Here is a 13460-nt window from a genome sequence, read left to right as displayed (position 1 = left end):
TACAGAAAACAGTTCTTCTTATTAATAAAGAAAGGTGAAAATATAGTGAGAAAAGAGATGATAAAAAGAGTGAGTGAAAGAAGCGGGATGAAAATAAACCAGCTGAGCATGTGGGATCCTCGGAGCTGGACAGAGGGAAGAGTGAAACTGAGCCAAAGCCAACAAGGCAGCAGACAGTCAGAGAGGGCAACCAGGAGCAGATAAGAAGATAGAATACTGAAGTAGACTTAAGTAAAGAAACTGCGAACACACTCTTACACTGGAGATAAATCATGTATGCATCTTGTTTTTAACCAATAGAATGACTGCATCACTACAGCTCGGGAGTAAGTGAAGGATTAATTGTGTGGGACCTTCAGATACAGTCTTTACACTGTATCCGAGAGATTCCACCGAAATGAGATCAGAGTTGGCACGCTATCAAACACACACACACACACACACACACACACACAAATGGACTTCACCACAGGCATTTCTCATTTCATTTCTAAACCCCTCTCAATGATTTTCCCACATTGATGCATCTGCCGTTATGGGCTTTTCTTCAGTAACCAACTGGAAACACAGACACACAAAAAACTCTCTCATTCTGCAAGAATTTGAGGTAAGAAGCTGGCATGCCAACGTGCCAATCCTCTCTTCTTCTCGCTTTCCTTTCTTCTTTCTGAAACGCACTCAGAGTACGGCAGGTCCAAGCACAGAGAAATGGGAACTTAACAATTCAGAAAGGAACAAGCAGGAAGGAAAATGGATAATGGAAAAAACAAACCACTCTGAGCAGCGAGAGAACAGCAATAAAAGATGTCTGCTGAGTTGCAGTATAATATTGAAAAAGTGGAGAGCAGGGGTGAGAAGAAGGTGCGAGGCGATGAGGGAGTGTGAGTGGTTTCAGGGGCCTGGCGTCAGACAAGCTGACATTGCAAGACGGAAATCTCTCATGAAACAAACAGAAGAGTTCAGAAGAGAGGGCTTTTCTCCCCCTTCTCCTCTAATGTTTCTTTACTCCGCGGAGAGTCTGAGGCTGCACATAGCAAGGATAAATGCGGACAAAACGAGAAAGCACAGAGGGGGAAGTGAGGGAAAGAACAGATGTGTGTCTTTATCCTAATTGTACACATGATAGTTCACATCCACTAAGTCATAAAACATCCCCTCGATTTAGGCCCTTCTATGTGTGTGTGTGTGTGTGTGTGTGTGTGTGTGTGTGTGTGTGTGTGTGTGTGTGTGTGTGTGTGTGTGTGTGTGTGTGTGTGTGTGTGTGTGTGTGTGTGTGTGTGTGTGTGTTACCTTTGTCTTCACTGGGTAGTGCTTTGGCTGGCAGGGTGGCCTGAATCACCGGTGCTTCCACTGTGACCTGAAACTCTCTTCTCTCGTGCAGACCGCAGTAATGGTGGTGGAGATGGCAGGAATACATGCCCTGGTCTGTGGGCTGTTGAATACACATAGACAAAAACACATACACACATATTATACTGAATGTGCCTTCATATAAAATCAAATGTGATCCAAATGTTATCAACAACAACACCAGAATAGATTGTTTTGGATGTGCACACAATCAGAATTATTCTATCAAATCTGATTATATATAATAATAATAATATTTAAATCTGAAAAATAATTCATGTACGTGAACGTTTTCATGCATCTTTTCACACACAGCATCCTGGAAAAGTTCTTCACATTGCCAGCATCTAAAGGGCAATGGAGTAAAACAAGCCTGTGTTGTGACAAACATGCTTTACAAATGTGCTCATCATTGAGTTAAGCAATCACTATTTAATTGTATGCATAAAGACTAAGAAATGATCTATTGCAGTCTTGCCAGGGTAAAAGGGTTAGTGTTACATAAGAGCTAATTATACATACTTTTTGTCTTCAAACATGAAACAACAACAGACGTGGTGTGACAGTCAGCTGAGTGTTGCCTGAAGCTGGTCTCGTCCACAGTGTGGGCCACACCGAGCACATGTTCTGATTTATGAGCAATATCAGAAAACACCAGGACCGTGACAATCCAAAGACGTGACTGTCAACTTTTCTTTGTTTGCTATAATTACAAACGACTCAAAGTGGACTGTTGGGAGGTACTTTTGGCTATATCTTGAATTGTTCTCTATGTTGCTATTGTTATTGTCTTAAAGAATGTATGCAGTTGCTCAACGTACTGTTACTGCTAACCTCATTTTCCCAACAGAGTTGTTAAGAGCTGAATTACTAATGGAGGTTCCATGTGTTGTGAAACACTGTTTACATACACACACACACACACACACACACACACACACACACACACACACACACACACACACACACACACACACACACACACACACACACACACACACACACACAGTAACACTACTCCAGTGGGAAGTGTACCTCTTGCCATATGATATTTCTTTACTGTATGTACTGAAACTAAAGGGCTCCTGTGTTTACTGTTAAAAACTCTCCTTGTACACACCCGCAGATTAGTTATGGAAAGGGAAAAGTCTCCCTCTGAGAATGCCTGACTGCTGATGTTCATCTTCCTCTGGAGGAATAGAGGTCCGTAGTTGCGCTGCTCTCCAGAGGCGTACAGATCCACCAGGCGGTCGGCCCGGTCGTGGCGGACCCCTGGGGACTGACGGTCCCAGTGGACCACCTGGAGGCCACAGAGGTAAGAGAGGTTACGTATTTTACGAAATACCACATGATCCCTTTATATTAAGAGTAAATCTAGACTGAGACTGATACAAACAAACTCATGCACTTCACTCACCTGCTGGTCCTCCTCCTCATCGCTCCAGTCTGTCCACACATTGCGGCGGTTGATGCACGGCAGCACCACGGTATTGCCGAGCAGCACCACATACACCGCCTTGTGTCCATCCCAGAAACGCTGCTCTTTACGACCTTTATGTGCAACAAAAGACTAACTGAGTCAGCTTTGACTCTGCAGCATTGAAGATTGAAGTGCTGCGTGATACTCACGTGATTTGGTGACGTTAAGCTGCACCATGATGGTCTCGTACAGGTGGCAGTAGAGATGATGGAGGTTGCAGGAGTACAGACCTCTGTCATTCATCGTCACGTCTATGGATGCAAAAACACAGAATTATTTGTTATGTATTTACTTACTGTAAAATACTAGAAAACGCCATTCTGTAGTTCATGAGTTCATGAATCTTGAATGCTTTGCATTGCATCCAATTTCTCTTTCAGCTGCTTGAAAATAGATGGCAGAGGTACAAGAAGCAAGCACAGATGTTAAGAAAATAATCACTAAACTATTTCTGTTTGGAAGCAACTCAGTTTTGTAGTGCAATTTTCAAAAACAGCAGGTTTCTGCGTCATGTTTTATGACACAAAGACCACCTCTGCTAACCACACAGAAATAAACAATTGTTTTTGTAAAATGAGTGTTATATAAGACAAGATTTCAAACTAAGACGGGATGCATCAGGATCTGATTAACAACTTCTGCCGAAAACTTAACTGACTTATTTCTCTATTGGGAAATGTAACTTTAACAAACAAATACATAAATTAAGACGATTTTATGATCGAATATGAATAACATGTCTAAATAATTATTTTCTAGCATTTCACTTTTTCCCTACTGGTTTGAACCAAAATTGATGGCAGACTTGAGGGTAAGTGTACATTGACCCTAAATCTGGGTGTATTTAGTCCACTTAAGAGAGCAGCTGTGAAAATGCGTGACATACTGTAAATTACTTGTGACATGGAAGTTGAGCTGAAATGAATCAGACCGACAAAGTAATAATGACCGTCACATGATGAGACCAATTCTCCAGCAGCTATAGACATGAGAGTGAAAGAGAGTGACCTTTGATGACCAGGGAGAAGTTCCCATCCCTGAAGGCTCTGTGGCTGAGGCCCACCCGGCCCTGGTTGTAGGAGTTGTAGATCCTCTGTTCCCCCGCAGAGTACATGTCCAGCACCCTCTCCATGGCGTAGTCTGGCCGGGCCCGGTACATGTCCCAGTGCACCACCCTCTGCCTGTCCTTCAGCTGGTCTCTGGTCCACATCATGCGGCCGCTCACACACTGTAGCAGCACTTTGGACCCAGCGGGGGCGCTCACATTGTACCCTGCCACCACCACACTGCTGCTGCTGCCAGACTGACCTGACACTAGAGAGGAGGGGGGGTGTTTACACACTAAGCCCCTGAATACAAATGCATTATATGAATCTCAACTGCACACACAGAAAAACATACCTGCAGTGAAGAGGCAGGCAACAGGGACTGAAATAGAAACAGAGGTAGTGAACGTACAAATTACTTAAACACTGCCAGACTCAACTCAAGTTGGTTCAATTAATGAAATCATTCAGGGTCTGCACATGAGATCAAATGCCAATCTACTGAGGCTTAAAAAAAACGAAATATACCTTATTGAAAACAATAGTTCAAAGCACTCTTGAAGCTTATGATTATAATGTGCAGTAGACTAAAAGTGTTTTTGGACCCCGAGTCAGTAAAACTCATCTGACAGGAATGTGCTTGAAGCAGGAGGTGGACAGAAGGAAATCATCAGATCAGGGCTGGCTTTAATATTCATCTCAAAATACTCAAAATATTCTGTTTCTAAAGGTCAGCCAATGATGTGTTTTCTAACACTTAAAATAAGCTTGGTGATTTCAAAGTCTTTAAATATGCAGCTTGGAAGAAAATATGGGGAAAAAAACAAACACTTTAAATGTAATCCATTCAAGTACTGGCAACCATTTAAAAACAATAATGACAAGTTCAGAATGCATACTCTTGGATGCACACAACTGGGACATATGTAAAACAATGCTACACTCTCCAAACTCTAGTTTACTTACTGTGGATCAAGAGGAGAGCCTGAAAAATGATGTCCTCCCTCTCGGGCTTCATGTTGACTGCTGTAATGGTGTAGAGAAATGTTAAGGATGTGCACCTGGCAGGCGAGCTTTAGGGTAATAAAACACGCAACCTGTATCCATCCGCAGCAGCAGCAGCAGCGCTTGACCAGATTTCAGTGTTTGAACAAGAACCAGACAGCACCGCGTTAAGACTTCCACACAGAACCTAAACAAGACCAAACTCAACTGATCCCACCCGGGAAATGAAACCCGACACCGGCCTGCATGTACATCCCCTTGCCTCAGAGAATTTAATTTACAAAAGTAACTCAAACATGTAGTCTAGATTTATGATCAAGAACTTCAAATAATGCCAGAAAATACTTAGTTATTGTAAATGTCAGTTCTCTGTATTTTCCAAGTATAATTATACATATTATAATTATTATTATTGTAATAATAATAATAATTATTATTATTTTGTATTATTATAATGATAATAATTTGTTATTATTCATATATACTGGGTTATTAAAGTATATAAACAAAATAAGTATTTCACCAATAATAATAATAGTGCTGGACAAATCGTCATCAGTAAATCAATCCTGACCGCAAATAAACTAATAGGCCCTTTTGTAGTCCTTCATATCACATTCAGTGTATATCGCAATAGTAAGCCTGTTTCTCTAGTTAAGTAGCTCAATGTCCCACTTAATCCACAATAGAGTTTTCACTGCCTTGTTCAGCTCAAAGATGACCCTTAGTGGCTGATGTTATGATATGACTACACAGGTACTGTATATCATCGAAGGGTGTCCTTGTAACAATATTGCAAGGTGTATTACTATTGAGGACAGAACTGTATTCATTTCCACATGTATTTCTACATTTATGTATTAGTATATTAATGTATTCCTGTATTTATTTATTTCCGTGTTTATTTTTTACATTTGTTTGTGCATTTATTATTATTTATTTATACTTCTGCCATGTTCCGTCCTCCATATATTTCTGCATCAATTAGATAAGGAATGTGGGCAGTGGAAACAGCAGAATGACTACTTACTGAATCTACATTATAATTGACCGTCTTGCGATGAAGAGTTGACTTCAATCAATGTTCGAGTTGTTCTTACCTTAAAATGGTAGTTCCCATACCGGGAGTCGAACCCGGGCCGCCTGGGTGAAAACCAGGAATCCTAACCGCTAGACCATATGGGACTGGTGCCTTATTAGAAGGCCGTGTAGATAAAATAATTACCCACTATAACGACAACAACCAATAATATCATGATATGGCTTGTATCAATCGAGGTAAGCGTTTATTCAGATTTTCTGTTGATTATTTAATTCTGCTCTAGATTCATTTCAAGAGAAAAAACAAGACCATACTTTTTAAATCTCAGTTTATATTAAGGGCAGTGGTGAGGTTTTTATAACGTGCCCTATTTTGTAAAATGTAAATGGATCACATGTTTTATTTAATATCGGTATCAATTTATTGTATATCAGACAATATACCCTCGAGTTCTTGCTGAAAAGCAGATATTTAACCTCATGTTGTGATTACCAAGGATATTCAGAGACAGCGCTGCACACGCGGAACTTTCGTTTCAGATTTGTTGACATCCGGCGCGTTTGGATGTTACACCTCAGACGCTTCCCCTGAAACAAGCGAACTCATTCAAGGGTTTGTTACTGGAGGTAAATTAGTCTAACAAGTGCACTTATTTAAAAGGATGTCGCTAAATTGTCAATATATGTTCTTTTAAATGTTATTATAATCTCCGCAAATCGAGGTTAGACTTAAATAAGCAGTTTCTGCGCAGTTTGAGTGATTAGCTGCGTCAGTTAGCTAGCATGCTTGCTCGGTATCGTAGCTAACTTTAGGCTAGCTATCACCCGGTGTCACGGCAAACTCGGAGCAAGGAATTGTCCTGACCTTTTATCATTACTTTTTATATTGCTGGACTCTCACATAGTACCCTCTTCTCTTTTTGCAGGTCCTGTGCTAAACATTGAACCATGTTTTTGACAAGATCGGAGTATGACAGGTAGGTGCAACACAAACTGCTTTGTCATTAATTAAGCGCTTATGTGTGAACAAGGAAACTTATGAGAGCATCATTCTGCTAAGAGATGTTTTGACAGGCAATTGTTGATGTGTAGTGCACCAGGAAATCTGGACATGCTTATTTTTCATCCACTTGTTTGAACGAGGTAGCTGTTTGTTGCAGGTAGTGAGCTAACCTTAGCAGCTAGCAAGTCACTTCGCAACAAGTTCTCTTTCACTTTCGGAATAGCATTTCTTTTTTTTTTAAAAACATTTTATTCAACCAGTAAATCCCAATTAAGATTCAAAGGCTGTGTTAAACAGTATTATAGTCAAGATGGGCAACTTTAACGCTTAATTTTCAGCAATGGAGCCTCTAAACACTAACCACAACATAATGCTAAATAACGGTATGTGTCTTTGTTGGCAGCGCAAGTTGGTTTCTACCAATGTCGAACTGATAACCATTATTACTAATAATACTAATTATAACAATATTACAAATGTTAATTTATATCTGTCTTACAGAGGTGTGAACACATTCTCTCCTGAAGGAAGATTGTTCCAGGTTGAATATGCCATAGAAGCCATAAAGGTGAGTATTGCATGCTGACTCACTTTAGGTGGCTTATATACTTTTTCTGTGTGATATTGGTGCTTAACTTGAAAACAAATTTCACATCCAACAATCCTAAGTGTCTGGTCTGCCTTGCTTTCCCAGTTGGGCTCTACAGCCATTGGTATCCAGACATCAGAGGGGGTGTGTCTGGCTGTGGAGAAGAGGATCACCTCTCCGCTGATGGAGCCCAACAGCATTGAAAAGATTGTGGAGATTGATACTCACATCGGTAAGACAGTCAGACACATATTTGCTAAACCTCAGACCTGAATGCTGAGTGAACTGCATGTTAACGTCAGACTGTCATTTGCTCTTCACTATAATCATGAATTAGACAACAGGGCTTGACATTAAGGATGGCCCGGGGCCATCTAGTATTTAGCTCGGGCCATGAAGCTTCACCTGCTGGTTGCCCGATCGGGCAATCTATTATACCAGTATCATGCAGCTCGCGGATCCAGTAATGAGTGACCCGACAGTAAAACTAAACATATCTATTACTAGTTTATGTAGTTTGAGAGGTAATTAAAATAGCTACGTGTGATATTCTAACCTGAAGTGTGTGTTTTGTCCGCTCACCGCTGCATGTGATCATGCAGAGCTGCGTGTCGACTCGTCAGCAGCAGCTGATCTCTCTCTCCCGTCAGATTAGACTTCACTCGCGTTTATGTCCATATCGATCAGATCCAGCTAGTTTATACTAATGATATGACTACCTGCTTATTAAAAGACACCGTGACCTAAACAATAAGTGTCGCTATGCAACTGGGTGAGGCCACAAAGTATAGCGCAGCATTATGCATTTGTTTACATGCCCACCGGAACACCGAGGCATTAGCAACAGATCAACGCACAATCAACCCATACAGCACATCACTTTCTCCACATTAAGTGTTACACATTAGAATTGACTACTCTTGTCTGTCACATACTCTTCTTGTCTGTCACATAAGTGGCGCAACTGAAGCGGTATTGCGCTAAAGGGAAATTATTTTGACCTGACATTTTGACCAAAGAGATTTAGATTTGCTTGCTAACGGGAACTCTGACGTCGCCATTGTGTGTGGTTCGCGGATGCACTCGGCTGCTCGGGTCTGCTCGGTCAGCTTCTGGATGAGGAGGCATTCCTTCGACCAACTTACAGTAGATAACATTACAAACATTTTTAACAGGGGCCATAATAGCGTAAATAATGTTTGTTTTGGCAGTTATAACTGCATGTAATGTTTTCTACTTGTTTACATCTGGGAAGGCATTTGCCTTCATCTGATGGAAAGTGTCTTGACCAACAACTTAAGTATTTATTAAAGCTATGCAGGGCATGCAAGCGAGCAAACACAAACAAGTGAAATGAAGAATACAATTGAAATTGTAATATTGTGGTGGTTCATCTTATAATTCAGTCTATAGAATGCACCAGACAGCATCTAAGACCTGCAAAAATCTAAATGTTCTAGGGGGAGGCCCCCCAAACCCTTCGTGCGTCATTTCGTCCGCGTGCATTTTTCAGGGCAATCTCTATTGGGCTCAGGGCCATCTGTAAATTAGCTTAGATGGCCCACAGGGCCATCTCCCAAAATCCTTAATGTCATGCACTGGATAAACAGCAATGTTGGGCTAACAATCTCTCTACTTTCAATTATACTGAAATGTTATAGTGTGTTTAATACATTTCAAATGCATGTTACATAAAGAGGAAGGATTTCTGAAAAGTTGGGGCACATTTTAAATGGACTAAGTCAAACCACAGATTTGCACTTTGTATTAAAACATACATGTTTTACGAATATGTTTGTGAGATCTAAACAATGCAAACATTTCAAAAATATTGATGCTTTAAATACAATGTGCATCTTTTGTTTGATTATTGCCTTATGTTCAGGTGACACATCTTTTACTTTGCATAATGTTATTCCCTTAGAAAACAGTGAATAATGTTACATTTCTCCGGGTTTGATCATATTGATTGTTGCTTAAAGATAAACAGGACTGGCAGTTCATTCATTTTCTTTCTTTCTTCCTAAAAGGTTGTGCCATGAGTGGCTTGATAGCTGATGCCAAGACTCTTATTGACAAAGCAAGAGTGGAAACACAGGTATGACGGCCACGAACACTGAACTATAAGCAGTTTACTGACTTTGTGTTTTTAACTATGAAATAATCTCTGTGTATATCTTCTTCCACAGAACCACTGGTTCACTTACAATGAGACAATGACAGTGGAGAGTGTGACTCAGGCTGTGTCCAACCTGGCGCTGCAGTTCGGAGAGGAGGACGCTGATCCCGGTGCCATGGTCAGTCACACATTAACAAATCATGGAGGCAAACTGTTTAAACAATATGTTGTATTTAAAACTTTGCAGGCATAATAAATAGTGGTCATAAACTTAAAGTAACAAGAGTTAACCTATTGCGCAATTTTTTGTGTGTGAAAATTCTCATCTACTCAAACTTTAATCCAATTATGTTTTTTTCTACGGCTTAATGTTTGGTGGTATTCTAGTAAACTAGCGTAACGTGTTGTTCTCTCTCTGCTCTGTATCTCTATGCCATCATCTACAGAGTCGACCATTCGGCGTAGCCCTTCTGTTCGGAGGATTTGATGAGAAAGGACCCCAGCTGTACGTATACATTACTATTTGTGCATTTAGCTTTAGACTCAGCAGAAACATGGTCACTTTTAGCTGTTACTTCACAGATTCTTAACTGTTATTTGTTTATGAATGAAGGTACCACATGGACCCATCAGGAACCTTTGTGCAGTGCGATGCTCGGGCCATCGGCTCAGCGTCTGAAGGAGCACAGAGCTCTCTGCAAGAGATCTACCACAAGGTGCTGACCAATGCTTGTTTATGTTGAGACAGCATAAACATTATTTTGATTTTCTTCTTTCTTCTGGGTGACTTAGTAACTTGCCTAACATTTTTTGTATTGAAATATAGAACTTTTCTGAATTTCATACAGGCACCAGTTGTTTAAAAGGAAATTAATTAAATTATTGATGGGTTGTATCTTTTCTGTTTGTCCCTCTCTCCCTGGCCAACTGACAGTCCATGACATTGAAAGACGCCATCAAGTCATCCCTCACTATTCTGAAGCAGGTGATGGAGGAGAAGCTCAACGCCACCAACATTGAGGTCAGTTCTTAATTTCTCTCTAAGTTCTTAACAATTGATTTTAATTTGACATGGTGCTTAAAAGTTGGGTTTAAAAATGTGTAGTTGAAACCACATTACCAATGCACTTTTCAATAATTGTTTTGTTTGAAAAATGAAATGCTGAGCAGTGCTAAGTTCGTAGAGGACAGTGAGTGTGTTAATCCTGAGTTTTAAATGCAGTTTTTTTTCTTCTGTGTCTCCTGTAGCTCGCAATAGTAGAGCCCGGGAAGACCTTCCACATGTTTTCCAAAGAGGAGCTGGAAGATGTTATCAAGGATATCTAGAGCAGAAACATTTGAAAGTCCTGGTTGGAGATCTGGGCAGGAGAGGAACACCTGGGCTGAATGTCACAACACAACCACAACTTTCCATCAGCACATTCTCCTTACTGCATTCAGATTATTGTTGGATTGCTTAAGAAGTTTCTCTTTGTAACGTGCTAATTAACTTGTCTCTCAGTATCTGAACAACTCTGTACAGCAGTCTGACCAGCGCTTACAACGGAGCGGCAGGGAAACAGTTATGGTGGGGTGGGGGGGGGGCGGGTATTTTTTTGTTACGAATCAGTACAATAAAACTGTTGTATTCAGAAAGTTGTCTGACTCTTTTTGTGTTCTAGTTTTTATGTCATGGTTCCTCTCGACTAAGTATTGTTCTTTGTAAAACATCACATTACAGTTAACATAAACAGGTATTTGGTTGCAACAGTGAGTTCCGGAAGTTTGTTTACTAACAAAAAAGCTTTTTAAATCAGTTATTTTCAGAAAAAAAATATTGTAGGGGTTTAAGGAGCTCACATAAGTGTAAATTACCCATATCGCTCTCCCATGTCCCGTGGTGTCCCATCACGATATTAAGAAAGTGAAAAATGGCCTCCGTTAAAAAGAAAATGTGTGTATATAATATATGTCTATATAGATGAAGTAATTTTTTCTTTAATTTTAGTATCTTTCACTAGCTCCTTCATTTTCCTTTTTGGACGGTCATGTACTTATCCTCTGAAAATGTTTACATTAATTTATTATTCTAAAATAAATGAAACCCACTAACGGATACAATAAAAGCTAGTTTGAAGTTGAAGTAATGAATTACTTAACTATTTAGGATCCTATTGTGGACAATTGTAATAGTTATATGTGTGCCTTAATTACAGTACTTCATGTTTTGGAACTATTCAAGTAATTGCTAAAATGATCATAGTCATAAATACTTTAGATATTCCTAAGGGAAACTAATCACATTTTGAAGTGGGAACCCTATAATCCAGACTTGTTGTTCTGCTTTTCTTATGTTTCTTGGAATTCAAATTCAAGGAATACATTCTCCAATTAAAAAGATTACAACTTTTCCTGGTCACCGCGCAGTCTTTCCACCAGGGGGCAGCGTCACACCATCAGACCCCTGACATCTCAGTTGAGGAAGATTCCCGCCGTCCAATCAGCGTGAAGCTTATTCTGCTACTGACCAATCACCTGCCCCGGTGCATGGGCCGTTATTGAACATGCATTTGGTGATGAGGGGGGCATGTGGAGCCAACTGTTGGGACAGAAAAGCTTCTTGCGAGTCCAAAGTTGGGCAGTCTTCTTGTAAACATGATCTCCGTGTCTGGCGTTTTGGCGCTCGGACTGTTTTGGTCTGCTCTGGGCACAGAGGGAGACAACTTATCAGGTTTGAGGAGGCTACAGAGGGAGTTTGGCAGTGATGAAGAGCGACATAGTTTAGAGAAGTTGGAGCTCTCGAAACGCAGCGCTGGACTGAATGAACAGACATGTACAGCCCTGCATGGAGTAGAGTCAACCCTGCAGAACAGCACCCACTCTGTAAGTGACTTGTTTAAGTTTATTTTTGAACCACCATAACAACATAAACTTTCAGAAGAGGGGAAGTAGCCTCATCTTAATGCTTGCTGCTGTTGGGGTAAACTCACGGGCTACTTCCAATGTGTCTTTGGTCACATGGAGCTGCAAATAGTGTCCACACATTTTCAAATTACACCACCAAACATATAGACCCTGATAACTTTAGATGATATAACATGAACATGTATACTGCAACAGAGGGAATGCTTCTGTTTGAAAGCCATCTGTAATGTTAAAAGACGCACGTAAACGATCTATATGACTTTTCGAGTAGTTCCTCCTTACCGTGTTAATAGTCGATCGATCATAAAGTCAACATTTGCCTCCACCTTAAGGAGTTTTTGCTTCTCCTTATAGTACACTGGAGTCCAATTAATATATTTGGGTTGTGGACAGATGGACTTCTAGGAATGACTGAAAGAAGCGAACATTTGCATATATTGCAAATGTTTTGATAGAAGAACTACACTGCTTTTTGTTGATCTGTATAATGCAGGTTGTCAGTCTCTGACCTTTCCATTAGTCCATTCTGACATCTGACGAATGGTATAGGGTGTAATACAGTTAGTGTTAATTGTATGGTCTATAACATTTCACAACATAATGAACAATGTTTTTCCCAGTTGCTCAAACCTGAGTAGATGTCTTTAAATATCTTGTTTTCTCAGTACAAAACCCAGCATCTTCAGGTTTTTTTAACCTTTTTTTATAGACTTGAACTCTTTTATAAAATTAACCATGATCCCACATTATAATAGACCAAAGTGCACCTTCTGTTATTTTAGTACAGAACATGCTGTAATAGGAAGCACAACAACAACAACAACCCAGATGTCCAGAGGAATGTTGAAGAATAATAGGACCAGAGCTCCAGAGCTCCACAGGAGTGTGTGTGTGTGTGTGTGTGTGTGTGTGTGTGTGTGTGT

The 13460-nt window shown here is 40.3% G+C and overlaps 3 protein-coding genes and 1 non-coding gene across 4 annotated transcripts in view; 2 read left to right on the top strand and 2 right to left on the bottom strand.

The window, feature by feature from the left end:
* The window catches only part of LOC104942999 (matrix-remodeling-associated protein 8-like), an 8906-nt gene extending 3816 nt beyond the window's left edge, over positions 1–5090 (bottom strand). Inside the window, exons 1-7 of the mRNA XM_010768319.1 lie at positions 4843–5090; positions 4232–4258; positions 3839–4144; positions 2980–3081; positions 2768–2901; positions 2471–2650; positions 1291–1432 (exon numbers count right to left, since the gene is read on the bottom strand). Coding sequence (XP_010766621.1) covers positions 1291–1432; positions 2471–2650; positions 2768–2901; positions 2980–3081; positions 3839–4144; positions 4232–4258; positions 4843–4894 — 943 coding nt within the window. The 5' untranslated portion in view covers positions 4895–5090. The remainder of the gene's footprint in view (positions 1–1290; positions 1433–2470; positions 2651–2767; positions 2902–2979; positions 3082–3838; positions 4145–4231; positions 4259–4842) is intronic.
* A 904-nt stretch (positions 5091–5994) lies between these two features.
* Positions 5995–6066, bottom strand: trnae-uuc (transfer RNA glutamic acid (anticodon UUC)). Its single transcript has one exon. It is a non-coding gene; the product is annotated as a tRNA-Glu (tRNA).
* A 383-nt stretch (positions 6067–6449) lies between these two features.
* Positions 6450–11268, top strand: psma5 (proteasome 20S subunit alpha 5). Its single transcript, XM_010768318.1, has 10 exons — positions 6450–6549; positions 6849–6899; positions 7427–7493; positions 7620–7746; positions 9545–9612; positions 9704–9811; positions 10080–10138; positions 10247–10349; positions 10568–10654; positions 10882–11268. The coding sequence occupies exons 2-10, from the start codon at positions 6871–6873 to the stop codon at positions 10957–10959; spliced, it is 726 nt and encodes a 241-aa protein (XP_010766620.1). The 5' UTR covers positions 6450–6549; positions 6849–6870; the 3' UTR covers positions 10960–11268.
* A 999-nt stretch (positions 11269–12267) lies between these two features.
* The window catches only part of LOC104943012 (sortilin-like), an 11839-nt gene continuing 10646 nt past the window's right edge, over positions 12268–13460 (top strand). Inside the window, exon 1 of the mRNA XM_010768332.1 lies at positions 12268–12495. Within this exon, the coding sequence (XP_010766634.1) occupies positions 12268–12495 (228 nt within the window). The remainder of the gene's footprint in view (positions 12496–13460) is intronic.

The sequence above is a fragment of the Notothenia coriiceps genome, unplaced genomic scaffold (genome assembly GCF_000735185.1).
Source record: "Notothenia coriiceps isolate Sejong01 unplaced genomic scaffold, NC01 NC01_scaffold00005560, whole genome shotgun sequence".
NCBI lineage: Eukaryota > Metazoa > Chordata > Actinopteri > Perciformes > Nototheniidae > Notothenia > Notothenia coriiceps.
This window is presented reverse-complemented; position numbering and strand designations above follow the sequence as displayed.

Bases quoted from the DNA above. Each gene is read 5' to 3' on its own strand.
- psma5 (XM_010768318.1), top strand. From the start codon at position 6,871: ATGTTTTTGACAAGATCGGAGTATGACAG. The intron at 9,812-10,079 runs GTCAGTCACACA...CATCATCTACAG, and splicing joins ACGCTGATCCCGGTGCCATG to AGTCGACCATTCGGCGTAGC. The intron at 10,655-10,881 runs GTCAGTTCTTAA...TGTCTCCTGTAG, and splicing joins TCAACGCCACCAACATTGAG to CTCGCAATAGTAGAGCCCGG.